Source organism: Lynx rufus, unplaced genomic scaffold (genome assembly GCF_022079265.1).
Source record: "Lynx rufus isolate CCGP_SWC_20201006 ecotype Redwood Valley unplaced genomic scaffold, mLynRuf1.p SCAF_9, whole genome shotgun sequence".
Taxonomy (NCBI): Eukaryota; Metazoa; Chordata; class Mammalia; order Carnivora; family Felidae; genus Lynx; species Lynx rufus.
The window spans coordinates 1,884,242-1,910,210 of NW_025814897.1; the positions used below are offsets into that span (position 1 = coordinate 1,884,242).

Consider the following 25,969-nt stretch of genomic DNA (forward strand, 5'->3'; position numbering starts at 1 on the left):
AACCACACTCAGGTATCACCTCACGCCAGTCAGAGTGGCCAAAATGAACAAATCAGGAGACTATAGATGCTGGAGAGAATGTGGAGAAACGGGAACCCTCTTGCACTGTTGGTGGGAATGCAAATTGGTGCAGCCACTCTGGAAAACAGTGTGGAGGTTCCTCAGAAAATTAAAAATAGATCTACCCTATGAACCAGGAATAGCACTGCTAGGAATTGACCCAAGGGATACAGGAGTACTGATGCATAGGGGCACTTGTACCCCAATGTTTATAGCAGCACTCTCAACAATAGCCAAATGATGGAAAGAGCCTAAATGTCCATCAACTGATGAATGGATAAAAAAAATTGTGGTTTATATACACAATGGAGTTACGTGGCAATGAGAAAGAATGAAATATGGCCTTTTGTAGCAACGTGGATGGAACTGGAGAGTGTGATGTTAAGTGAAATAAGCCATACAGAGAAAGACAGATACCATATGGTTTCACTCTTATGTGGATCCTGAGAAACTTAACAGGAACCCATGGGGGAGGGGAAGGAAAAAGAAAAAAGAGGTTAGAGTGGGAGAGAGAGCCAAAGCATAAGAGACTCTTAAAAACTGAGAACAAACTGAGGGTTGATGGGGGGTGGGAGGGAGGGGAGGGTGGGTGATGGGTATTGAGGAGGGCACCTTTTGGGATGAGCACTGGGTGTTGTATGGAAACCAATTTGACAATAAATTTCATATATTGAAAAAAAAAGCCCGTGGCTGGTTTTGGGGTGCCTGGGTGGTTCATTCAGTTGAGCGTCCGACTTTAGCTCAGGTCGTGATCCCGCGGTCTTTCAGCTCGAGCCTCGCGTTGGGCTCTGTGCTGACATCTCGGAGCCTGGAGCCTGCTTTGGATTCTGTGTCTCGCTCTCTCTCTGCCCCTCCCCCATTCATGGTCTGTCTCTCTCTCTCTCAAAAATAAATAAACTTTAAAAAAAATTAAAACTAAATAAATAAGTAAATAAACGTGGCTGGTTTGGATTCCTTTGGTTCATTCAGGACCTTGGCATTGATCCTAGGAATAGTCAGTCGTTACCACGTTTAGTAAAGCTGTGTTTGACCAGTGAAATGAAATGACAGAGCAGCCATCTGACCTGGTAATGGGCTGTTGGATCTTTCTGCCCTTGAACTTCCTCTTAGAACTTAGTCCTATTTTATTTCCTTTTTTGTTCCCTTCCTCCCCTTTCCCTTCCACAATCTTGTCAGAAATCCACTTCTGGAGAGACCTAGTTTCTTGCAGGAATTTCAAACTTTTGACCTTTCTCATTAAGAATGCATTTATACTTATATGCATTACATGTATGCAGTACATACGTGTGTCTGATTAGGAATGGGTTTGTATATAGATTCCATGTACGTGTTACCTACATGTGTCTGATTAGGAACATGTTTATATATGTGTTACGTGTGTGTGTGTGTGAGAGAGAGAGAGACAGAAGGAGCCGTCCCCCTGTTGTCCAGAACCATTGCACCTCTTCTGTACCTTGGGGTCTCTTAGTTTCCGGCTGCTGGAAAGAAACCATTGTCTCTTATCCGGAGGCCCAGTGGGATCTGCGTGGCTCTGGAGTGTCTCTCGTTAGCCGTGTGCTCTCCCCGAGCCTCTCCATGATCGCGAGAATGAAGCACTCTGTTAACTGAAACCCTAAGTCACACACTCATTTCTGTCTTTGAGTTGAGTAAACTCTTGGTTTGGGCTTAATCATAGGGATTAAGACTCAGGAAAGGTGGTTTCTGCCCCCAGAAAGATTTTAGGAAATAATTATCTGGAGAAGAATGAAGAATTACCAGAGGATGAAAGTGAACTTACTACTGCATGGAAATGAAGATATTACCCCCTTTTCTGTAACCTTTGTACAACTACCTATCTGTTGTGTCTGTTTCTAGTTTGTTTTTTGGCTCTTTAAAATGATTGTATGTTGAGTCTTTTAATATCTTCCTTATCCTAGAAAAAGTATGTTGGACAAAGACATGGCCATGTGACCAGGAAAAACCACCGCCTCTGTGCACTTGTTGGTCATTGTTGTATACACCGCGGGTAACGCTGTCTTACCAGTGTCATCGAGTCACATATCTCACAGGACCTTGATGTCACATAGACCAATGCATGAGTCAGTGATAATGTCCCCCAGAGCCTGGCAATGTACCGCCCAAGGGACACACCTGCCCTCATTTTCTGGAAATAGTTTTATTGAAACCCTGCCTTGTCTTTTCATTTCTGTGCTGTCTGTGGCCACTTTGACACCACAACAGCATACTTGAGTAATTATGACAGAGAACTTAGGACCCACAAAGCCTGGTGTGTTTGCTCTCTGGACCTTCGTGGGAAAAATTGCTAACCTTTGGCCTAGTCAATGCTAGAATTTCCATGGGTGACAAAAATACTCTGAGAGAGAACCATCTTCTAAAATCTCTGTTAAAAACAAAATACTACTTCGTGTGTCATTTTACTTAAGTCTAATATAGTATCCTAGTTAGAAAATTATTTCAGTCAAAATACAAAATCCTGGATTTGCACCTATTTTGTGCCCAGTTAAGGTAGGTTTCCTTGTCTAAAAGATAATCCTTGCTTCATAGTTAAGATTTAAAGTATCCATAACCATTTCCCCCAGCAGCTCCATAATCACATAATGATTTTCTCTGAATACACTTAGGTTTTTAATGACAAGATGAACTTTAAAATGTCAAAGCCATTCTTCAAAGGAACACAATTTACTCAAATGTATTTAGTCATTAGAAAAAGGGTTTCCCTAAAATAATCAGCTGACTAAAGATACAACTGTAATCCCTCAGTAGTTTCACCACAAATTATGCTGTTTGGATGTTGTAATTTATTCATGGTGATTTTAGCTCATATGTATTTGAATTAAATATCCATTCACATTTGTTTGAAAGCGTGATGTCTTCTCTGTGTATTCATAGTGTAGCTGTACTGTGCTCTCTGCATTGGCTCAGAGGGGCCATCGATCCCCATTCTTGCTCCTTTGCGGACCACTGCTGCTCCGTGTGGCTCCCCCAGACCCCTGCCTACCCCTTTCCTGTGTGGTTCCACATGTAACACATGCGGCCACCTTAAGACACCAGGGTTTCAAAACCGAGTGGGACCACAGAGGATCTTAGTACCTTGTGAAGTGTTGTGGTGTCAGTAGTTTATGCCACGTTTCCAGAAGGATGACATAGCATACTGTTCTTTTAGAACTCCAACCTGATTCATCAGAAGGTGTGTCCTCCTAACGATCGACAAGGGTCTCCAGTACTGTCCTTCATCGTCCTGGAACAGTTCAATGCCATTCGCTTAGTGCAGACCGTCCACCAGTCTCTTGCCGCTCTCAGCAAAGTCATCAGAGGGACCACCTTACTGAGTTCAGAAGTACAGAAACTGGCCAGCGCTTTACTAAACCAAAAGGTAAGCCCAATTAAGGACATGTGTTTTTATTTCCTTATAAAAAGTGACTGTTCCATTATGTATACATTTGTCAAGTCTTACAGTTAATAGTAATAGAAAATCCAAGTCAAACTAGCTTAAGCCAGGTAGGAATTCATTGGCTGATACAAGTGGAGGATCCCAGGGGGGCCAACATGACGTCACCTTGAGGCAGGGGCTTCAAATTGTCACTAGGATCTTAGCTTGTGTTGTTTATCTACCTGTCTAGGCACGTTGTATGTGAGTACATAGACATACACACATGTATATGTGTGCATGTGTTTGTGTATATATGTATGTATGTGTATATATGCATATAGGTGTGTATGTTTGTATATGTGTGTGTGTGTATGGATGTGTATATATGAATGTGTATGTGTGTATATGTATGTATGTATGTGTATATATGTGTGTATGTGTATATGTATGTGTGTGTATATATATGTATGTATATATATATATATATATATGTATGTGTGTATGGATGGGTGGGTGTGTATATATGTACATGTGCGTGTACATATGGATAGATGTGTATGTATGTGTGTATATACGTGTATGTATGTGTGTATATACGTATATGTGTGTGTATATACGTATGTGTATGTATGCATATGTGTGTATACATGTAGCTGTGTATGCATATGTGTGTATATATGTATGTGTGTATATATGTATGTGTATACGTATGGATGGATGTATATATATGCATGTGTGTATATATGTATGTGTGCATGTGTGTGTATATATGTATGTGTGTAAGTATGGATGGGTGTGTATGTGTGTATATATGTATGTGTATGTATATATGTACGTGTCTACGTATGGGTGGATGTGTATATATGTATGTATGTATATGCATATATGTATGTGTGTACATATAGATGGATGTGTATATATGTGTGTGTGTATATATGATGTGTGTATATGTATGCATGCGTACATATATATGTATGTGTGCATGTATGCATGTGTATGTATATGTGTGTGTGCATGTATGGATGGATGTGATGTGTATATATGTGTGTATGCATGCGTGTGCATGTATATGTGTATATATGTATGTGTGTATATGTGTATGTATGTGTGTATTATGTATGCATGTGTGTGTGTGTATGTATGTGTGTATGCATGTGTATGTATATGCGTATATATGTATGTGTGTATGGATGGATGTGTATATATGTATGCATGTGTACATTTATATGTCTGTGTGTATATACGTATGTGTGTACGTATGAGTGGATGTGTATATATGTATGCGTGTGTCTATGTATGTGTGTGTGTGTATGTATATATATGCATGTATGTGTGTTGATTTCACTTTGGGGCAGGTTCTCTGTACATGGTGGTATCCTGGCAGTCTGAGTCTTATTATCCTCTGAGCTCCAAGTCCAACAGAAAAGAAACCTTTTTCCCGGTAACTCAAGCAAAAATCTTGGGATTAGCTGTAATCCAAAATGATTGGCTTGTGTAGTCCCTTGGTTGTTCTCTGGGCAGGATTGGCAAAGCTCTCATTGGCTAGGGCTTCGCCTGAATGCCCGTCCCAGCAGCTGGAGATAGATTCAGCTTCATCTGTTAATGTGTATACTGCAAGTAAGGGAGGGATGGTTATCTGGTGGAAAAATCAAGGTACTTTTAGCAGAAGAAAGAGAAATCATGTCTCTTGCTGAATAATTAGCATGTGTGTGACATGTATGTATGTGTGTACGTACAGACATGTACACATGTCAGTAAAATCCATGTATTACAGATCCGTGGGGAGAAACAAAATGATTGGAGTATCTGCCATAGGTTTATTTTAGTGACTTGGAGAACATAAACCCTGCAGAACTTGGCATCTGGAGAAGATGTCCCTGGGTTCTATAGGAACTTAGAAAAGAGTCTGATTCTCCCCCCACACCCTGACACTGTTTACCCTTAACATAGGGAAAACCCTGATGCTCAACTTAAAGTCTGGTCTATTTGAACATAGAAGATGGCGTTGCTACAACTACTTGAATCAATCATAATCAAAATACCGTAGTATGTTACACTAGAAGTTGTATCTAATTGATTTTTAATTTAAAGTAGATACATCACCTATCATGAAAGCTTCTTACCATTTCAAGGAAACACAGGATTCTAAGAGCTTTGAAGAGCTTTCCGTTAATTAGCTCATTAGTCACCACATTAACAATACAAGGTGGTGCTACTGTTAACATTATTCTAGTGTGAGGGTCCTGAGGCAGAATGTGTTAAGTGACCTAACCAGAGACACAGAGGTATTAAGTGGCTTAACTATTATACCAGAAGTTGTACAGTCAAGATGAACCCAGGCAGGTCTCCCTTCCATATAAATGTAAAAGATGTAAATTTGTCAACACTTTAATCTTCATGAGAGTGTATTTCTTTAAAATCCAACTACATGCTGCCTAAGGGCAAGATGTATGGTATTACATTTAATTACAGTGGAATTAGGTGTAGGAGGAGAGTAACACTGATGGCAGAACACCGCTTGTACAGTAGAGAACAGAGTTCAGGGGGACTCGTGTACAATGGAGTGTAGAAAATTAAGCTTAGGTCAGATCTTCAGGCTTTTAAAAAGCCGAAGAAAAGGTGTTGGGATTAAAATCTGTAGGCAATAAGAGTATTTTTATGTAGAAATAATGACACAGAATGGCTAAGAATGTGGCCTGTGGAATAGGTCTGTCTGCCACTTAGGAGCTGTGTGACTGGGCAAGTCACGTAAACCTCTCTAAACTTTTTTTTTTAAGTTTATTATGGTTTTCTAATATAATTTATTGTCTAGTTAGCTAACCTACAGAGTTTATAGTGAGCTCTTTGTTTTGAGAGTAGATTTCCCATGGTTCATCACTTACATACAGCACCCAGTGCTCATCCCAACAAGTCCCCTCCTCAGTGCCCATCCCCCATCTAGCCCATCCCCCAACCCACCCCACCCCCCTGCAACCCTGTTTGTTCTCTGTCTTTAAGAGTCTCTTATGGTTTGCCTCGCCCTCTATTTGACACCATTTTTTCCCCTTCCCTTCCCCCGTTGTCTTCTGTTAAGTTTCTCAAATTCCACATATGAGTAAAAACATGTTATCTGTCTTTCTCTGACTGACTTCTTTCACTTAGCATAATACTTTCCAGTTCCATCCACGTTGTTATAAATGGCATGATTTCATTCTTTTGAGAGAGAGGGAGAGACGGCGTGTGCGCGCATGCCAGCAGGGCAGAAGCAGAGAGAGAGGGAGACGGAGAATCCCAAGCAGGCTCCGCATCACGGGGGGCTCCATCCCTCAAACCATGAGACCATGACCTGAGCCGAAATCAAGAGTCAGGTGCTTAACCCACTGAGCCTCCCAGGTGCCCCTAAACTTAGTTTTCTTACTTGTCAAATAAGGATAATAATGGTACCTAGTCTAAGGGATTGGTATGGAAATTAAATTGACTCATAGGTAAAGTGCTTGGCACCTTAGAGCAAGCATCCTCTAAATTTTAGTTGTTTTTGTTACTGTTACTTTAAGAGAACTTTTTTATGTAAAAAGCTGCTTTTAGAGTAGCTGACTGGTAACACTGCAAAACGAGTTAACAGAAGTAGGGATGCCACATACGTTATTGTGTAGTCACCCTACCAAGAGGTGGTTAGGGCCTGGAGTGGGGTAATCGAGCGGGTCGTATGTGGTGTTAATCGGCATACCTGGCCTGTAAACCATCTGGGTGAATTTGGGCATAAACACTTGAAAAAATGAAGAAATATTTTTTATAATTGTATAATAATGTGGCTTACATTAAGACCATATGAAAGATAAAAAATTCAATGGGCTTTATTATGTGAACATTTCCCATGAGTAGGCCAAGGGATGGTGTTTTTCGCGAGGTCATAGATTTTTCATTCTTGATAGCAAGTCTTTCTCTTCTTTGGCTCACTGAACTCTACTCAGTGTTTGCACGCTTGGCACAGCACCAGGGCCGGATGACTTCTTCATTACGGTGAGTTTAGGGTGTAGACAATCTTCATTAATGTATTAAATGAAAGTTTGTGTGTTACACTTGGAATTGAGATATACAGCCTCTAAAATATCACTGTTTTTGAAATACTTTTTGTAATTTGCCAAAAAGTATTTCAAAAACAGTGATATTGAAAACAAATTGATTAAACTTCTTTCCGAGGATGAAAGTATGTTTTGCAAAGCACATTTATATTATACCCCAGAGAGTGTCTCGAGATGTGTCCGGGTGTCTGATGAGACTCCGCTGAGACCAGGCTGACCTTCACCAAGACAAGATCCATAAAATAGTTTCTGACATTTACTTCCCAATGAGTTTTACCAAAAATTGTGGGTCCAGTACTATCCCATTTCTTTCAAGATAAAAAGTAAATGTTTTATTACATTTGAATGTGACAAGTTCTGTATTAAGTGATATGATTTAATGTAATTTAGGAAATAGTTCAGTACTTGACATTTTCTTTACTGTGTCTGACATGATTGGAGTAAGACTTAAGAGAATTATGACTTTTATTTGTTTGACAGATTCTGATAATTTACTAAAACTTCTTTTGTGAAAAGTCACAATACTTACAATGTTTGTTAAAGACAACAATACTGTAAAATATTGTTACTCTTCTTTTCATATTAGGACATAGGCTTTAAATTACAATTTAAAAGCTAAGAATTGAAAAGATACTATACAAAATCATTTCGTCCTTCTGGCTGAACAGTGCCCTCTGTTCAGATGGGCATCTCTACATACAGAGCTGCACTGCCGAGGCTCAGGGCGTCTAAGAGTTAAGATCTCCTCTGCTGGACAGTGTGTCCTTTACTCCTGTCCCTGCCCTGGTCTCCTTGACAGCAGGGGTCTCACAGTGGGTCCTCCAGACCAGGTGCACCCACAGCACCTGGGCCCCAACCCTGACTGTGGTGATCACACTCTGTGTTACCCTGACTCTGTGTGTTGTCAGACATTGACGTGGTTCTGCTGCGTGCCCACGCCATCTGTGGTCAGAACTCTGTGAAGACAGGTGGGAGCCGTGGTCACCTTCAGGCTTCCCTGCCCCACCCACCAGTGTCGATGACCACTCCCATCATTACTCCCTCTTCTAAAGTTTACCTACCTTCATGCAAATAGTGCTTTAAAAAGTCATCAAATGTTTAACCGAATGATAATCATTAATAGTGAATGATTGGCGTTTTTCTATTAAAGTAGTAGCACACGTTTTACATAAACTTTACCAGTTCAGAGCACTTTTGTAGCCCTTTGCTCATCTTCTGCTCTCATCATCCCCCTTCTACTTAGAAAACTAAAGCAGAAAGGGGATGCTATCCTATAAAGTGTCAGAGCCCACACTGCAATCCCCATGCTGTTTCATACATCTGTGTTCTTCCCACCCTGTCCGCCACTTACTCATTACTTATATCACACAGCTACACGGTGGTCTTTGTTCTAAGAGACACTCACCTGCTTTGTGAGCATTGAACTCCGCGTACTCCTCTCCAAAGGCTTATCAAATGCTGGCATGGAATTGCCCCATCTCCTCATCTCTCGCTTCACTTATAACTAGAATTCTGTTAGATACACATACAAATGGAAATCAGTTCCTACTGATGTACATAAGAGCACAGGGGCCTGTGAAGACCCAGAATCTCCAGTATCTTGGAATTCTCTTTTAGTATACCTAACTTAATACCATTTTTGTGCATGATAAGAGAACCTATACTTTTTCTTTTTAGAAGAGATTTTAACTTTAGAGTTTATTCTTCTCTTTGTCCTTTTTTCTTAATTTAGCAGTGGAAATGGAAGTACAATGTTATAAGACTTTCATGCTATATGTGAAGTTTCATTAATATTATTTGAAGTTTTATTAGCATCCCTTAATATTTATTGTTATTTGAAGGTAGACCATAGTAAGTTAAAAGTGTGTACTAGGGAGGGGCCAAGATGGTGGAGCAGGTGAAAGTTCTCTGCTTCTCTCCTTGAAATGCAGCTAGATCAGCACCAAACCATCCTGCACACCTAGAAAATTGATCTGAGGATTAACAGAACAATCTGCATAACTTGAGCCACAGAACTCAGCAGATATGAGGCCTGAAGAGGTGAACTGGGGGAGAGAGAAGCCATGGAGGGTAGGGAGCTATTGCAGAGAAAGGACAGAGATGGGGGGAGTGCAGGAAAAGCATGCCCCCCCAAGAGCAGCTGGAGAGAAAGAGAAAGAGTGGAAACATCCACAAGGGATTGAACAAGAAAGGGAGAAAGGAGAGGGTTTCGGCACTATTAGGACTCTAGAAACGGGGGAGCACAGAGTTGGAAACTCCGGAGCTCGATAGCTGGTGGAGCTTTGGTGGCGAGGAAAGGTGAATCCCCATTAACAGGCAGCGAGGTCCTCGGGGCACATGGGGAGAAATGGTTCACCTGCTTGAAGGGCATTTGGTAGAGGCTATGTGGTCTCTCCATGGGCATAGGTCCCAATGGACCCTGGAGAATAGCCACGTTTGGTGGTGTTGGAACAAGGACATTAGGGTAAAGTGAAGCCTGGTGCCATTTGTGTGTTGTGATTTGTCACAGTCCCTGAACCACTACTGCTACACAGTTGTGCGTACTTTTTCTAGGGCAGGCTGGCACCTGGTGGCAGTCTCTGGACCTCTGCGGTGGCACGGTTGCATGAGCATTCTGGAGGCAGCCAGCAACCAAACATTGCTTGGGGAGACCCTCCCCCAGAAGGTTAGAGCAGGTCCAAACTGCAGGGCTCTCAGAAGTGAGGGGTTTGGAAGCACAGCCCCATCTGACATAAAATTTGGGAGAGAGGTTCTGCCTGGCAGGCTGACAGCATGGACATGGACAGTGTAGAAGCGGGGAGTGGATGGAAACCAGAGACAAAGGAGGCATGCCTGATGACTGCTTGGTAAGAGCACAGAATTCTGGTGTTAGAGACTGGGAAGCTGGGTGATGCCATTTTCACCTCTCCTGCACACGCACATGCGCACCACACTGATCCACCCCAGTAACCTAAGCCGTACCACTTAGTAGAGAATGGAGCTATCACACCAAGCACTTACCCAACTGTGCCCTCCAAGAACATGCTCTACAAGACCACTACAAGTCCCTCTGCCTGCTTAGTGCACAGACTATAAAGTGCTTCATAGTTAGATTTCTAGGGGAAACAATGTAATTTCATTCTATGCGCTGGTCCATCGAGTCCTTTTTTTTTCTTATTCTTGGGTGCAAAAAGAGAAAAAATTATTTTCATTTTCTGTTTTTATGAAAAAGTTTTAAAATTTCTTTTACTATATACTCCATATTTTTATTTTTTTGTGAATTGTTTATTCTATTTTACTTTATTTCATTTTATTCTATTTTATTGTATACCTTTCTATTAATTTTTAATGGTTTGTCTTTTTTATTTTCTATCCCTTTTTTCTCTATTCTTTCAAGCTTCTTTCAACAACCAGACGAAAATACATGTAAGATCTAGCTTCCTTTATTTGGTTTTTTTGAATTGTTTTGAATTCTTTTAATTTTATTTTTTTATTAATTCTTTTTTTTCCTCCAAAATGGCAAAAAGAAGGAATTCACCACAAAAGAAAGAACAGGAAGAAATAGCCAGGGACTTAACACAGATATCAACAAGATGTCTGAACCCGCATTTAGAATCATAAAAATACTAGAATACTAACTGGGGTTGAAAAAAGCATAGAATCCCTTTCTGTGGAGATAAAATAAGTAGTCTAGTCAGGGCGAAATAAAAAATGTTGTAACTGAGCTGCAATCTCAAATGTATGCCACAGTGGCAAGGATGGATGAAGCAGAGTAGCGAATTAGCAGTGTAGAGGACAAACTTACGGAGAATAATGAAGCAGGAAAAAAGAGGGAAACTAAGGCAAAGGAGCATGATAGAAGAGTTAGAGAACAAAGTGACTAATTAAAAAGGAATAACATCTGAGTCATAGGAGTCCCAGAAGATGAAGAGAGAGAAAAAGGGGTAGAAGGGTTATGTGAGCAACTCATAGTGGAAAGCTTTCCTAACCTGGGGAAAGACACAGACATCAAAATCCAGGAAGCACAGACTTCCATTAGATTCAACAAAAACGGGCCATCAACAAGGCATATCGTAGTCACATTTACAAAATATACAAAGAATCATGAAAGCAGCAAAAAAAAAAAAAGTCCTTAACCTATAAGGGAAGACAGATCCGATTCACAGCAGACCTATCCACAGAAACATGGCAGACCAGAAAGAGTGGCAGGATATATTCAACATGCTGAATTGGAAAAAATATGTGGCCAAGAATTCTTTATTCAGCAAGGCTGTCTTCAAAATAGAAGGAGAGATAAAGAGTTTCCCAGACAAACAAAAACTAAAGGAGTTTGTGACCACTCAGCTAGCCCTGCAAGAAATTTCAAAGGGGAGTCTCTGAGGGGGAGAAAAGATGAAACAAAACAAAAAAGACCAAAAGCAGCAAAGACTAGAAAGCACCAGAGAACACCACCAGAAACTCCAACTCTACAGGCAACACAATGGCAATAAATTCATATCTTTCAGTATTCACTCTAAATGTCAATGGACTAAACGCTCCAATCAAAAGACATAGGGTAATAGATGGATAAGAAAACAAGATCTCTATATGCTGTTTACAAGAGACCCACTTTAGACCTAAAGACACCTTAAGATTGAAAATAAAGGGATGGAGAACCATCTATCATATTAATGGTTGCCAAAGGAAAGCTGGAGTTGCCATACTCCTATCAGACAATCTATATTTTAAAATAAAGACTGTAACAAGAGATGAAGAAGAGCATTATATCATAATTAAGGGGTCTATACACCAAGAGAGTCTAACCATTGTAAACATTTATGCCCCCAACGTGGAAGTACCCAAATATATAAAACAATTACAAACATAAACTCACTGACAATAATAGTAGTGGACTTCGACTCCCCACTTACAGCAGTGAACAGATCATCTAAGCAGAAAATCAACAATGAAACAGTGTCTTTGAATGACGCATTGAACCAGATGGACTTAAAAGATATATTCAGAACATTTCATCCTGAGGCAGCGGAATACATTCTTCTCAAGTGCATGTGGAACATTCTCCAGAGGAGATTGCATACTGGGATACAAATCAGCCCCCAACAAGTACAAAAGTACAAATTGAGATCATACCGTGCATATTTTCAGACCACAACACTGTGAAACTTGAGATCAACTACAAGAAAAAAAAATGGAAAAACAACAAATACTTGAAGATTAAGGAACATTCTATTAAAGAATGAATGAGTTAACCAAGAAGTTAAAGAGAAAATTAACAAGTACATGGAAGCCAATGAAAATGATAACACCACAGCCCAAAACCTCTGATGTGCAGCAAAGGTGATCAGAAGAGGAAAGTATATAGCAATCCAGGCCTTCCTAAAGAAGGAAGAAAGGTCCCAGATACACAACCTAACCTTACCCCTACAGAGCTAGAAAAGAGCAGCAAATAAAACCCCAAACTGGCAGAAGAAATAGGAAATAATAAAGATTAGAACAGAAATCAATACTGCTGCCCCCAAAATAAAATAAAATAAAATAAAATAAAATAAAATAAAATAAAATAAAATATAAAACTGAACAGATCAATGTAACCCGGAGCTGGTTCTTTGAAAGAATTAACAAAATTGATAAACTTCTAGCCAGTTTGATAAAAAGAAAAAGGAAAATAAATAAAATCAGGAATGAAAGAGGAGAGATCACAACCAACACTTCAGAAATACAAACAATAATAAGAGATATTATGACCAATTATATGCCAATAAATTAGGCAACCTGGAAGAAGTGGACAAATTAGTAGAAACATAAATCACCAAAAGTGAAACAAGAAGAAATAGAAAATTTGAATAGAGCCATAACCAGTAAAGAAATTGAATTAGTAGTCAAAATTCTCTCAAAAACAAGAGTCCAGGGCCTGACAGCTTTCCAGGGGGAATTCTACCAAACATTTAAAGAAGTGTTAACACCTACTTTTTGAAGCTGTTCCAAAACCTAGAAATGGAAGGGAAACTGCCAAAGACATTCTATGAGGCCAGTATTACATTGATTCCAAAACCAGACATAGACCCCACTAAAAACGAGAACTATAGACCAATTTCCCTGATGAACATGGACGCAAAAATTCTCAACAAGACACTAGCCAACCAGATCCAACAATACATTAAAAGAATTATTCACCACGATCAAGTGGGACTTATACCTGCAATGAAGGGCTGGTTCAATATTCACAAATCAATGGATTCATCACATCAGTAAAAGAAAAGAGATCCTCTCAGTAGATACAGAGAAAGCACATGACAAAATATAGCATCCCTTCTTGATTAAAAACCCTTAAGAAAGTGGGGATAGAGGATCATACCTCAAGATTATAAAAGTCATATACAAAAGACCCACAGCTAATATCATCCTCGGTGGGGAAGAACTAAGAGCTTTTCCCTTAAGGTCAGGAACACAACAGGGATGTTACACTTGCCACTGTTACACTTGCCACTATTGGAAGTCCTAGCCTCAACAGTCAGACAACACAAAGAAATAAAAGGCATCCAGATGGTCAAGGAGGAAGTCAAACTTTCATCCTTTGCAGATGACATGATACTCTATGTGGAAAACCCAAAAGATTCTACCAAAACACTGCTAGAACTGATCCATGAATTCAGCACAATTGCAGGTTGTGAAATCAGTGCACAGAAATCGGTTGTATTTCTATACAACAACAGTGAAGCAGCAGAAAGAGAAATCAAGGAATTGATCCCATTTACAATTGCACCAAAACCCATAAAATACCTAGGAATAAACCTAACCAAAGAGGTTAAAAGTCTATACACTGAAAACTGTAGAAAGCTTATGAAAGAAATTGAAGAAGACACACAAAAAATTGGAAGACATTCCAAGGTCATGAATTGGTAGAACAAATACTGTTAAAATGTTGATACTACCCAAAGCAATATACATATTCAATGCAACCCCTACCAAAATGACACCAGCATTCTTCACACAGCTAGAACAAACAATGCTAAAATTTTTCTGGAACCAGAAAAGACCCCAAATAGCCAAAGCAATCCTGAAAAAGAACACCAAAGCAGGAGGCATCACAATCCAGGACTTCAAGCTGTATTACAAAGCTGTAATCATCAAGACAGTATGGTACTGGCACAAAAACAGACACTTAGGTCAATGGAACAGAATACACAACCCAGAAGTGCACCCACAAACATATGGCTAACTTATCTTTGACAAAGCAGGAAGGAATATCCAATGGAAAAAAGACAATCTCTCCAGCAAATGGGGTTGAGAAAACTGGACAGCAACATGCAGAATATTGAACCTGGACCACTTTCTTACACCATACACAAAAATAAACTCAAAATGGGTGAATGACCTAAATGTAAGGAAGCCATCAAAATCCTAGTGGAGAAAGCAGGCAAAAACCTCTTTGACACTGGATGCAGCACCTTCTTACTCAACACATCTCTGGAGGCAAGGGAAACGAAAGCAAAAATGAACTACTGGGACTTCATAAAGATAAAAATTTCTGCACAGCGAAGAAAACAATCAGCAAAACTAAAAGCAACCTATGGAATGGGAGAAGATATTTGCAAATGACTTATCAGATAAAGGGTTAGTATCCAAAATCTATAAAGAACTTATCAAACTCAACACTCCCCAAAGCAAATAATCCAGTGAAGCAATGGGCAGAAGGCATGAAGACACTTCTCCAAAGAAGACATCCAGATGGCCAACCCGATGTATGTTGCGACCGGCGCAACAAACACCGAGCTCAGAGTCCTGAGGGCAGGGGAATGTAAGAAAAAGAGAAGAGAAGTCAGTTTGGGAACAGGAGGGTCCCCTGGGCTGATGGCCCAAGTGACGGCTTTATTGTTGCTGTACACAATCTTTTATAAGACTCTTATGGATCAGGTCATTCTAAGAATAAACAGGTTTCACATGATCACTGCCAGCCAAAACATTTAGTTCTGTGTACCTTGTGAACTTTCTAAACGGGTCACAGCAAGACCTTGTTGATAGATTGCTAGCAAAACACAGTTCCCATGTTTGTTTCTATTTGACCCGGGGTAGAAAAGGGGGGGGGGGGAACATTACTGCCAACACCCACAGACCACAGGCTTCAGGAATTAACTTTCTCAGCCTTGACAAGGCTTTCGTATGCCCTTGCAAGTGGGGGAATGGGAGGGGGAACCACCGGGTTGGCTGAGTCAACAGGGAGCTGTTGCTCGACCCGGTCTCAGCCTGGCACTGGGGTCCGGCCTCCCACAGACGTATGAAAAAAATGCTCAACATCACTCATCATCAGGGAAATACAAATTAAAATCACAATGAGATAGCCCCCTCATACCTGTCACGATGGCTAACATTAACAACTTAGGCAATGACAGATGTTGGTGAAGATGTGGAGAAAGAGGAACCCTTTTGCCCTGCTGGCGTGAATGCAAACTGATGCAACCACTCTGGAGAACAGTATGGAAGTTCCTTAAAAAATTGAAAATAGAACTACCCTATGACCCAGCAATTGTACTGCTAGGTATTTATCCAAGGAATACAGGTATGTTGTTTCAAAGGGACACATGCACCCCAGTGTTTATAGCAGCACTATTGACAATAGCCAAAATATGGAAAGAGCCCAAATGTCCATCAACAGATGAATGGATAAAGAAGATGTGGTATATATATACAATGGAGTATTACTCGGCAATCAAAAAGAATTAAATCTTGCCATGTGCAACAATGTGGATGGAACTAGAGGGTATTCTAAGTGCAATTAGTCAGAGAAAGACAAGTATCAAAGGACTTCACTCATGTGGAATGTAAAAAACAAAACAGATGAACGTAAGGGAAGGGAAGCAAAAATAATATAAAAACAAGAAGGGGGACAAAACATAAGAGACTACTAAATATAGAGAACAAACTGAGGGTTGCTGGAGGTGTTGAGGGTGGGGGGGATGGGCTAAATGGGCAAGGGGCATTAAGGAGGACACTTGTTGGGATGAGCACTGGGTGTTATATGTAGGGGATGAATCACTGGATTCTACTCCCAAAATCATTATTGCATTATATGCTAACTAACTTGGATGCAAATTAAAAAAAAAGATGTATACTATAAATCCCAATGCAAAAAATACAAATATCACAGAGGTATGCATGATGAGTCTATATAGGACATAAGATGGAAACATATGCTTTACTTAATTAGTCCAAAAGAAAGACGAGGAAATAAGGAAGTCAGAAGTTACCAGTATCAGGAATAAGATAGGGACATCACTACATTTCTACAGACATTCAAAGGATAATAGAATATCTTAAACAACTTTATGCTGATAAATTCAACAACTGAGATGAATTTTATGAATTTCTTGAAAGATACACGCTACCAAAGCTCACTCAAGGAGAGACAGATAGCCTCTACTCCCTATTAAAGAAGTTGAATTTTATTAAAGTTCCCATAACTCTTAGAGTTTACTGCTGAAATGTAATAAATACTTAAGAAATAATACCAACTCTGTGTAAACACTTTCAGAAAATAGAAGAGGCAGGAATATTTCACTACACTTTCTGAGACCAGCATGGCCTGATTGCAAAAGCTAACAGAGGTATTGTAATGGGAGAAATCTGTAGATTAACTTCCTTCCTGAACATAGACTCAAAACTTAACAAGATATTAGCAAATGGAACATTTGTTTCTAATTGTTTTTGCAAAAATACAAAATTCAACAAAATGTAAAAATGGATTCTAAGTGGGATTTACTCTAAGAACACAAGTTAGGTTGAATTAAAAAAAACAATGTTAATTATCATTTTAGTAGACTAATAAGAAATTACATGTTTATCTCAATAGACACAGAAAAGGCATTAGACAAAAGTCAGCGACCAGTCATGATTAAAATTTTCAGCAAATCAGGATTAATGGACCTTCTCAACCAGATAAAGGGCATCCATGAAAAAGCTGTGCTAACATAATAGTAAAGGACTGAATGCTTTCCTCTTAAGACCAGGAATAAGGCATCAAAGTCCTTTCTCACTGCTTCTATTCAGCATTGGGCTGAAGGGTCTAGCTAGCATGACAAGTTAAAAAAAAAAAAGATTAGGCTGGAAAAGAAGAAGGAAATCTGTATTTATTTGCAGAACTTATGGTTATCTATTTTCAACGTCTTACAGAATGTACAAAAAAGTTCCAGAGCTAGTAAGAACATTTAAATTTAGCAAGGTCGTGGGATACAGAGTAAGTATGTCAAAGTGATACATATTCTGGAAACAAACTATTGAAAATTGAAATTAAAAGTACTACTTGCAATTTCAGGATGAAATTGACCAAAAATGTGTAACACTTTTGTACACATTGAAAACCACAAAGCTTTGAAGAGTGACAGTAAACAAGAGTCAAATAAATGGAAAGATGCGCTGAAAGGTGTACTGTGTTCATGTATCCGGAGACCCAGTATTGTTAAGATGTTAATTCTTCCCAAATTAATTGAGAAGTTCAAAACAACCCCAATCGGAACCACTACATAATCTTTTGTAGTGACTAACATTTGCTTCTAATTTTTTTTTTGCAAAAATACAAAAGACCTAGTGTATGCTAAATAGTATTGGAAAAGAATGAAATGAAAGATCTTACTCAGCATGATTTCAGGAACTGTTAGGAAGATACAATCGAAGCACTATGGTATTGGTATAAAAATAGATATATGGCTCAATGGAATGTAATAAAGTCCAGGAAAAGACCCACAGATGTATGATCAATTGATTGTCACCAAATATACTATGTCAATTAAAAGGGAGAAAGGAAAATCTCTTTAATAGTATAGAGCAATTGAAGAGCCAAAGCCAAAAAAAATTAATTAAAAACCTACACCTGTATCTCCAAACATAAAAATTACCCTCAAATTGATTATACTGTTTTGAATATAAAATGTAAGCCACAGACAGGAGAAAGATTAACTAGACATACTCAACAAAGGAACATGTATGTAGAAATTTTTTGAAGTATAACTAATAATGAGAAGACAAGCATTCCAAATTTTTAAAAAATACTTGATTAGACACTTTAACAAGAAGGTATACATATACCACATTTTATTTATCCATTTATGTATGGGAGGACACTTGGGTTGCTTCCCTATGTTGGCTTTTGTAAATAATGCTGCAGTAAACATAGGGGTGTCTGCATGTCTGCATGTATCTTTTCAAATTCTTGTGTTCATTTTTGTTGGGTAAATACCCAATAGTGGGATTACTGGATCATATGTTAATTCTCTTTTTCATTGTTTGAGTCATCTCCATACTGTTTTCCACAGTGGCTGCACCAATTTACATTTCCACTAACAGTGCACATCCATGCACTCTACATCCATGGTGACACTTGATTTTTATTTCTTGTTGTTTCTTGTGTTTTTGATTGTTGCCATTCTGACAGATGTGAGGTGGAATCTCATTGTGGTTTTGATTTGCATTTTCCTGATGATGAGTGATGTTGAGCATCTTTCTAAGTATCTTTTGGCCATCTGTATGTCTTCTTTGGAAAAATGTCTATCCAGGTTCTCTGCCCATTTTTATATTAGATTATTTGGTGTGTGTGTGTGTGTGTGTGTGTGTGTGTGTGTGTGTGTGTGTGTAGAGTTGTACAAGTTCTTTATATATTTTAGATATTTACCCCTTATCAGATAGATTATTTACAAATAGCTTCTCCCATTCAGTGTGTTGTCTTTTCCTTTTGTTGATTATTTCCTTTCTGTGCAAAAGCTTTTTATTTTGGTGTAGTCAAATACTTTAATTTTGCTTCTGTTTCCCTTGCCTGAGGAGCATCATATCTAGAAAAGTGTTTTCTATGATGTTAAAGAAATTACTATTTGTTTTCTTCTAGGATTGTTATGGTTTCAGGTACATTTACATATTTAATCATTATTCACTTTATTTATGTGTATGGTGTAAGGATGTGGATGCTTCATCCACACACATCCAGATCAGTAGATACAGAAGATATGGTGTGTGCATGTGTGTGTATGTATACAATGGCATATTGTTCAGTAGTAAAAAAGGATGAAATCCTGCCTTTTGCAGCAACACAGATGAATCCCTAGGGTACAGTGCTAAGTGAAATAAGAGAGAGAAATACTGTATGATTTCACTCATGTGTGCAATTCAAGAAACAAAATCAGCAATGGAAAAATGAGACAATCAGAAAGTCTCTAAATACAGAGAACAAAATGGTGGTTGCCAGCAGAGAGGTGATGGGAGTATGAGTGAAATGGATAAAGGAAATTAAGAGTACGCCTAATCTAGATGAGAACTGAGTAATGTATAGAATTGTTGAATCATATCGTACACGTGAAACTAAGATAAAACTGTGTGAACTAGACTTAATTAAAAAATAAAAAAGTACACAGATGACAAGGAAACGTGAAAAATTCTTAGTATCATTAATCATTAGGAAAATGAATATGAAAGTTACAATAAGAATATAAATATACTGAAGTCTGTTGCATTTCTATACAGTAGCAGTGAATGCTAGATTTTAGTATTTAGAGTATCCAAAAGGAAATTAGGAAAGCCATTCCACTTATGATAGTATTGAAGAGTAGATACAGGGAAATAAATTAAGAAAAAAGAGCAAGACTTGTACAATAAAAACTGCAAAATATCATTGAAAGCAATTACAGAAGGCTAAAATCAATTAAAAATCATCCTCTGTTAATAGGGAAATGGAGAAGTGACTACATAGATACAGATTATTTTTAGAGTGTAATGAAAGTGTTCTAGAATTAGAAAGTAGGTAAGTTGATTGATTTGTGGATATTGAACCATTCTTGCATTCTGGTAGTAATTCCACTTGGATCTTGGTGAGTGATTATTTTAATGTATTCCTGAATTTGGTTTGCGAATATTTTATTGATAATTTTTGCATCTGTATTCATCAGTGATACTGGCCTTTTTCTTTTCTTTTGTAATGTCTTTGTGTGTTTTACGCTGGCCTCATAGAATGAATTTGGATTGTGTTAGTGTTGATTATTTTGTTTATGTTTGTTTATAGTTGCTTTATGTATTTGGGTTCTTTCATTTTGGGTGCATAAATATTTGCAATTCTTGTGTCTTCTTGTTGGATAGTGTCATTTTTTTTAAGTTTATTTATTTATTTTGAGAGAGAGAAAGAGAACGCGATCAAGCACGAGTGGGGTAGGGGCAGACAAAGAGGGAGGGAGAGAATCCCAAGCAGGTTCCACACTGTCGTTGCAGTGCCTGACATAGGGCTCGAACCCACAAACCACAGGTTCATGACCTGAGCCGAAATCAAGTCAGACACATAACCAACTGAGCCACCCAGTGGCCCCTACAGTCTTTGTTTTAAAGTGTATTTTGTCCAATTTAACTGTTGCTACCCCAGCTTTCTTTTCTCTTCCATTTGTATGAGAAATGTTTTTCCATCCCCACACTTCTAATCTGCATGTGTTTTTGGGGTCTAAAAGGAATCTCCTCTGGCTACATATAGATGGGTCTTGGTTTTTCATCCCTTCTGTCACCCTTTGTCTTTTTATTAGAGTGTGATTCCATTCACAATAAAGTAATTATTGATAGGTATGTTCTTTTTTATTATTTATTTTTTTTAATACATCCAAGTTAGTTAGCATATAGTGATTTCAGGAGTAGATTCCTTAATGCTCCTTACCCATTTAGCCCATCCCCCCCCCACTACACCTCCAGCATCCCTCTATTTGTTCTCTAAGAGTCTCTTCTGTTTTGTCCCCCTCACTTTTTATATTATTTTTGCTTTCCTTCCCTTGTGTTCATCTGTTTTGTGTCTTAAAGTGCTCATATGAGTGAAATCGTATGATATTTGTCTTTCTCTAAATAATTTTGCTTAGCGTAACACCCTCTGGTTCCATCCACGTAGTTGCAAATGGCAAGATTTCATTCTTTTTTATTGCCGAGTAATACTCTACCACATCTTCTTTATCCATTCATCCATCGATGGACATTTGGGCTCTTTCCGTACTTTGGCTATTGTCGATAGGGCTGCTATAAACATGAGGGTGCCTGTGTCCCTTCGAAACAGCATACCTGTATCTCTTGGATAAATACCTAGTAGTGCAATTGCTGGGTCGTAGGTAGTTCTATTTTTAATTATTTTTAATTTTCTATTTTAAAACCTCCATACTGTTTTCCAGAGTGGTTGCACCAGTTTGCATTCCCACCAGCAGTGCCAAAGAGATCTTATCTCTCCGCATCCTCGCCAACATCTGTTGTTGCCTGAGTTGTTAATGTGAGCCATTCTGACAGGTGGAAGGTGGTATCTCAGTGTGATTTTCATTTGTCTTTCCCTGATGATGAGTGACGTTGGGCATTTTTTCATGTTGGTTGGCCATCTGGATGTCTTCTTTGGAGAAGTGTCAATTCATGTATGACATTACTTTAAGTTCTCTATCAAGCATATTATCTCCCTTTCCTTTAGGTGTCTTTCTATGATTTCATCCTGTTCTTTCATTTGGGATAGATTCCTCTGTGTCCTCATTTTGTCTAACTCTCTGTGTCTGTTTCTGTGTATTAGGAAAGTTGGCTATGTCTCCCGCTCTTGAAACTAGTGTCCTTATGAGGAAGAGGCCCTGGCGTGTCCTTCCAAGGTATCTCCCACGTGTGTTGTGTGTGTCCTTTTGTGGCCGAGATCCCTTTGCCTTCAGGCCAGTCGTCTGCAGAGGCTGTCTTTGCCTGTTGTGGGCCGGGTGTGGTCCCTGTGTTGTTAGTCAGCCAGTCTGGGGCACCTTTGGCTAGAGTTTGGTCGGACCGGTTGTTTCCCAGAGCTGCAGTAGTGCCGAAGTACAGGGCACCGGGCCAGCCTTGCCCCCCCAGGTTTCATCGGAGGTGGGCCTGCAGTCAGCCCAGGTGTCTGCCCCCAGCCCACTGCCAGGGCTGTAGTCGAAGCTGAAGGTGTGTTCGGTTATCTTTTCTTCTCCCCAGGGCAGCAGGCACTTGGAAGTGTCGCTGGCCCTTGTCAGCGCTGCCGTTGCGGTGTCCTTCTTGTGACGGTGCGGCAGACGGACTCAGGCTGAGGGCCGGTTGGCTGGAGCACGGCCGCCAGAGAGCTCAGCACGGGAGGTACGCCGTTAGCCAGCTAGGTGGGGGTGTTCTCACTCATCCCCACTGGTGGGAGCGTCTGTGTGCATGCGGAGGAGAGAAGGGGTGCCCACCAGATCTTTCATTCTTGGAAAAGTCTCCTGAACACTCCTGCCTGTCCTGCACATGTTCGCAGATTAGCACTGTCCACACTCCTTACGGAAGTGCCGAGTTGAACAATCAAGACTTCCACATCAGTGGAGTGTAGTAACCTGACTGACACACAGGGTAGCTAACTACCCTGACACTAATATTGCTAACTCTCTCTGTTACGTGTTGCTACATAGCAAATTGCCATAAAACTGAGTGGTATAAATGACCAGAATGTATAGCGTCTCAGTCTCTGCAGCTCAGGGGTCTTCGTGTGACTTAGCGAGTACTCGGGTCTCCTGCACCTCCACAACCAGGTGCTGTCTAGGGCTGTGGTCCTCACAGCTGCCAAGGGCATCAGCAGCCTGGCTGTTGGCGGGCCTCTGGGCCCTACTGATGGGGGACTGATCATATGTCCATGGATGTCTCCATAAGCAGGCTCACAGCCTAGCAACTTTTTCACCTAGAGCGAGCACGGGAGAGAGAGAGAGAGCACAGAAGCTAGAGTATGTTGTAATGTAATCTCAAAAGTGGCATCCCATCCCTTTCGCTGTATTCTTCCATCAGAATCCAGTCACTGGAACCAGTTCATCCTCCCGCTGAGGGGGTTTCACCAAGGCATGAGTGCCAGCTGGCGGGGATCGTTGGGGGTGTCTGCAGTAACATACCATTTATGTAATAAGCCAGGAAAAGAAGCTGTCTTTCTACAGTAAGAAATCAGAATACTGAAGACTGTGAAAGCCTGGTGTATCAATTACTTATTGCTACCTAGTAAATGACCCCAAAACTTAATGGCTGAAAACAAGAAGAATCGACGTATTTAGCTCATTTAGAGTTTTGGCAGGATCTGGTGGGGCAGGCTTATCTCTGGTCCGTGTGACACCAGCTGCGTCTGCTCAGCCTGGACCCAGAGGATCTTCTTGCAGGATGTCCATTCACAGGCTGGCATGTCGTTGCTGATGAGTGGCTGGGAACTCCGCAGGACGATGGCTGGAGACACTGGTTACTCCTCGTGGGGGCATGTCTCCGTGGGCCTCTCCGTTCGGGCCGCTTCACTCCCTTACAGCGTCGTATCTTGGTTCTGAGATGGTATGCCCCACGACACAGACGATGAACGGTGCTCATCGTGACGCCTGGACCTGGAAACCACGACACAGCATCACTTGTGCCTCGTCCTGCCTGCCAGCTTGCCGCTGAGCTCGTCCTCACATTGGGGGACACTGACCTCACTGTCGACGGGAAGGTACCGAAATCTGCATCAGTTGTCTTGCCATATGACAAATTCCACCAAAATCTACTGGGTTAAACATTATTTTAAAAATTCATTTATTTTCAGCTTAAAAACCTGAAATTTGGGTGGGGCTTGGTGAAGAAAGCTTGTCTGTTCCACACAGCTCCGTCACAGGTCTGGCAAGTCTGTGCCGGCTGGAAGCAGGAAACCTCAGCCCGTCGCCACGTGGGCCTCTCCAAAACTTGGGCTTCACCAATGGTGGATGGCTTCCAAGCTGAAAAGTCTGAAAAGACAGAAAATACAAGCAATCGATTTCTTGAGGCCTGGTCCCGAAACTGTACATGAAGCTGCTGCTGTGGTCACAGGACCCCCGTTTGAGGAGAGGAGCGCCCAGGTCAGGCCTCAGTGGGAGATGTGTCGAAGGATTTGGAGTCATGTTAAACTCCCCACACCTTCAAAGCACAGTTCCGGCACTTCTCTGGCACATTCCTGAGAAGGCTCACTTTACACATGGAAGGTAACGGAACCACATGTTTCCGAAGGTCGTCCTGCACCCTGAATTCCCATCGTCATGTTTGTGTTCCACGCATTGTTGATACATTCTACAGTGTTTTTTCTCAACTACACAATCAGTGTTCTGGGGTGTGACATCGATGTTCTCTCCTTATCGCTCAAGTTCAGAAGTTTGAGTGATGTTTTTATCATGTTTGCAAAGTCCAGCAAACCCTCACAGAAGAGGTGTGATAGGACGAACATGAACTAACGAATATTATGCAGGAAAGAAGTGTACACAGTGGAGAATGAGGTCAGATGTTAAATGGAAAACTGATGTAGAATGGTTTTATTTACTTATTTAACTTTAATTTAGAGCACTTTTTATTTATTTTTTTTTTTTTTTTTATGAAGTTTATTGACAAATTGGTTTCCATACAACACCCAGTGTAGAGCACTTTTTAAATGTCTTCTCTTCTGAGTGTGGTTTTGGGATGGAAGTTCTATTATATTTTGTTCTGTTTATAGTTTAAGGAATGTCTGTAGGAGCCAAGACTTGTTAAACATTCTTGACTACTGATAAAATGAACTTGTCGGATTTGATGTGACTTCTTTCTGGACTAAGTATTGTCGTGGGACAGCTGGCTTGCTGCTCTGTATCTGCCTGTTGATGCTTTTATTCTTTCAAGAATTTTTACTTTAAAGAATCTCTTTTGAGAGAAACAAATGAATCCATTCTGTGTCATTCATTTTTACTGTGATAAGAGAAAAAAAGACATATTGCAAGAAAATAAATTCATGACACACATAATGTGGATTATGCCAAAACATTTTCCCCATCACACCGCTGTTGAAAGGTCTTTTATATGTAACACTGGAGCCTTTTTCTGTTGCAGTGTCCTGTGGCATGGCAGAGCAGGTGGGAAGGCCCAGAAGACCCCTTACAGTACCTGAGAGGCCTCGTGGCTCGTGCCCTTGCGATACAGGTAAGGGTCCGTTGGTCAGTGACCCCGGTGTCTGACGCGGTGTTACAGACATGGGTATGGAGATGGAGATCACATGTGTGCGGCAGCTGGTGAGAGTGATTTTGTACGCGAAGCACCGCACATTCATTTCTCATTCCGTCGTCAGGGTTTATGTAGCATTCTTTAAAAATAACGAGTAATGAGGGAACCATGAGTTCTTATCAACAGGGATCTCTAATTTGGGGGGAAGGAGATTAAAAAAAAACAAATAAATAGATTACTATTAGAATTCATGAAAAAAAAAATCTTGGCCCAAACCCTGAGATTTAAGATGAATATACAGCTAAACCTTAAACTGTTGTCATGATCCTAGAATGAACGTAGGGTACATAACTGAAATACTACCCAGTAAAATAGAGCTATTACTATAGCGATAGCATCACGGGATTTTAGGAGTTAAATTTTGTACAGGGACGGTAGTGTCTCAACACTTTCAGCTCATAACTTCTGCCTGCGCTCAGCTGGCTTGCACATCTGGAGTAGTAAGTGGCAGTCTGTGGTCTGTGATGATCTGCAGTTTTAGGGAAGCAGTCCTATCCACTGTGCT

General features: G+C 40.2%; 1 protein-coding gene across 1 annotated transcript in view; it reads left to right on the top strand.

The window, feature by feature from the left end:
- DYNC2H1 (dynein cytoplasmic 2 heavy chain 1) overlaps positions 1–25,969 on the top strand; it is a 348,687-nt gene that overhangs the window by 263,930 nt on the left and 58,788 nt on the right. The window contains exons 84-85 of the mRNA XM_047072515.1: positions 3,224–3,433; positions 25,294–25,383. Coding sequence (XP_046928471.1) covers positions 3,224–3,433; positions 25,294–25,383 — 300 coding nt within the window. The remainder of the gene's footprint in view (positions 1–3,223; positions 3,434–25,293; positions 25,384–25,969) is intronic.